Consider the following 3,177-nt stretch of genomic DNA (forward strand, 5'->3'; position numbering starts at 1 on the left):
TCAAACAAATATTTCAAACTCTTATGATCACTAAACACTTCAAATATGGAACCATAGATACAACACCTCTAAATTTTCAACAAGAGCACCACTACAACCAACTCCAAATCATGAGTATGATAGTTTCTCTCATGAATCCTTAACTGTCGTGAAGCATAAGGCACAACCTTGCCATCTTGCACTAACACACCCCCTAAAACCATCAATGATGTATCGTAATACACCACCAACGGTTCATTTGATTTCAGGTAAAATCAAAACCGGAGTTGTAGTCAACCTTTTCTTCAACTCTATGAAACTATTCTCAGAATAAATGTCACATACAAATGGTTTACCTTTGCAGTTTAACTGAGTTAACGGGAGTGTCTACTTGGAAAAGCCTTCAATAAATTTGCGGTAATAACCAGCCAAGCCCAAAAAGCTTCTAATCTCTGTCACCGACTCCGGAGCCTCCCATTGTAGAACTGCGTCTATTTTGGATGGATCCCTAGCAATACCACCACCTGAAATAACATGACCAAGAAAGCTAACCTTTTTCACCCATATTTCACACTTCGACAACTTAACATAAAGCTTCTTCTCCTTCATCACTTGAAACACAACTCGCAAATGCTCAACATGTTCTTCTTCTGATTAAGAATATATCAGAATGTCATCAATAAATACCACAAAAAAATGATCCAAGTAATTATGAAAGATATGATTCATGTACTCTATAAATACTCCAAGGTCATTAGAAACACCGAACTATATCACATAATACTCATAGTGTCCATATTGAGTTCTAAACGCCGTCTTCTGTACATCTTCATCCTTCACATGATCTGGTGGTAACCTGACCCCAAATACATTTTTCTAAACACACGTGAACCCAAGACTTGATCCATCAAGTCATCTATTCTCGGAAGTGGATACTTATTCTTAATCGTCACTTTATTCAACTGCCGGTAAACCACACACAACCTCATGTTACTTCCTTACTTCTATACCAACAACATCGGAGCTTCCAAAGGCGACATATTTGGTCTCACAAATCTCTTCCTCTAGAAGATCTTCTAATTGTTTCTTCAACTCTGCTAACTCTGATGCAGACATCTTGTATGGTTCCATAGAAACAAGTTTGGTACCAAATACATGTTCAATAGAAAACTCCACCTCTCTCTCTGGCGGTACATTTGAAATGTCATCTGGAAACACTTCTGGAAAATCCCGTACTACCTGCAATTCATCAACCAATGCCTGACTCTTAATAGATAATGTCACGAACAGTGCAAACACCCGAGCTTCCTCTTCCAAAAGCTCCTCCAACTTTCTAGTAAACAAGAAACCAACTTCTTCCTCCTCACCAGGAGTAAGAAACCGCACCATCTTGTTATAGAAATTGATATAAACATGATTAAACTCCAACCAGTTAATCCCTAAGGTAACTTCAATATTATCCAGTGGCAAGCAAATAAGGTAAATGCTAAAATCTTTATCAAAGATTAATAGAGGACGATTCAAAAAAATTGAAGTAGTAGTCACCGAAGCTTTAGCAAGAGTTTTGATAACCATTTCTCCACTCATAAAAGACACAAAAAGGCCTAGCCTTTTGACACAGCCAGTAACAAAAAAATATTGAGTAACACCAGTATCGATAATAACAATTAAAGGAATATTATTGATATAACATATACCTCTGATCAACCTGTCATCACTGGAAGCTTTCTTAGGATTCAGGCAATGGGTGTTGATATGTCCTGGTTCACGAAAGTTGCAGCAAGTCACCACATTTTCTTTGCAATCAGCAACCAGATGTCGTGGCTTCCCTCACTTGTAGCACTTCTTCACATCATTCTTGCATTCATTGACACGATGACCTAACTCACCGCACCTATAACACTTAAGATGAGTAGGAACACCTCCCCCACTTGGCCTTTTACCATCAGTATCTCTTTGTCTATCTTTATCAGCTGGAGTATTATATGGCTTCCCATTATTCAAATTTTGTTTTCCTATTCTCTCGCTCAGCCCCTTGTAGTAAGCCGACTGATCCTTACTATCATCCTCATAAATTCTACAATTATTCACCAATTGTGGAAACCTCCTGATCTGTTGGTATCTAGTCGCCTGCTTAATCTCAGGATGCAAACCATTCTCGAATTGATAACTTCGAGAACTCAACAGTAATCTCACTGTAATGAGGATGACACTTAGCAAGTTCCACACATCTTGAAGCATACACAGTAACTGACAAGTTACCCTGCTTCAGCTCCAGAAACTCAACCTCTTTCTTCCCACGAACATCCTCAGGAAAGTACTGTCTCAGAAATTCCTTACTAAACACAGCCCAAGTTACGACTTCAGTTGCAACATTCAACACCTGACAAGTGTTGATCCACCAGTCATCAGGTTCCTTAGCTAACATATGCATATCGAACTGCACCTTCTGTGCTTTAGAGAAATCCATCACTCTGAAAATCCTCTCAAACTCCCTGAGCCAAGTCTGCGCTCCATCAGGATCGTACCTACCCTTGAAAGTAGGCATATTGTTCCTCTAGAACTCCCCTAAATGTCAGAACTCGTCATTCCTACCAACATTAGGCTGATTCTGCACAGCCTGAACAACAGCTTACAAAGCAGTAGCAATAGTAGTGTCATTTCTTCCAGCCATTTTCTATTTCACATCAACAACAATAATGGTTAAAGAGACAACAACGACATTATTCAATTATCACACTACACCTACTCAATAGCTTGGTCGGCCAGACCTACCTACTCTGATATGACCATGTAACACCCTAAATTTTCCCCGCAAAAAATTAAAACATTTATCAGAGTAAACAAATCAACATGCAATTTAGGATGCTACACTACAACATACAATCAACATGCTCAATCGAAAAGACATGTAACACTTGACCGTTATAAAAAATAATAGTAATAACTACATGTATGAATATTAACTTTTATTAAATAGCAGCAGAATAACAATATTAAACAGTTAACTAAACACATCCAACATCAACATAACATGTCATAATAATAAACATTAAAATATAATGAAAGACACAATGTTCCAAATTCCCCAATGTTACACATCAGAGCAGACGTCGATACAAAAATAAAATGGAAGACTTCATCTTCCACTCACATCTAAGCTCCTACTACGGATTATCTGCACGTTACTTACGTGGA

General features: G+C 38.1%; 1 protein-coding gene across 1 annotated transcript in view; it reads right to left on the reverse strand.

Annotated features, from left to right (window-relative positions):
• The window catches only part of LOC127081680 (uncharacterized), a 4,390-nt gene extending 1,863 nt beyond the window's left edge, over positions 1–2,527 (reverse strand). The window contains exons 1-4 of the mRNA XM_051021909.1: positions 2,133–2,527; positions 1,869–2,038; positions 990–1,739; positions 405–629 (exon numbers count right to left, since the gene is read on the reverse strand). Coding sequence (XP_050877866.1) covers positions 405–629; positions 990–1,739; positions 1,869–2,038; positions 2,133–2,527 — 1,540 coding nt within the window. The remainder of the gene's footprint in view (positions 1–404; positions 630–989; positions 1,740–1,868; positions 2,039–2,132) is intronic.
• Between the last annotated feature and the right edge of the window lie 650 nt (positions 2,528–3,177).

The sequence above is a fragment of the Lathyrus oleraceus genome, chromosome 5 (genome assembly GCF_024323335.1).
Source record: "Lathyrus oleraceus cultivar Zhongwan6 chromosome 5, CAAS_Psat_ZW6_1.0, whole genome shotgun sequence".
Lineage (NCBI taxonomy): Eukaryota > Viridiplantae > Streptophyta > Magnoliopsida > Fabales > Fabaceae > Lathyrus > Lathyrus oleraceus.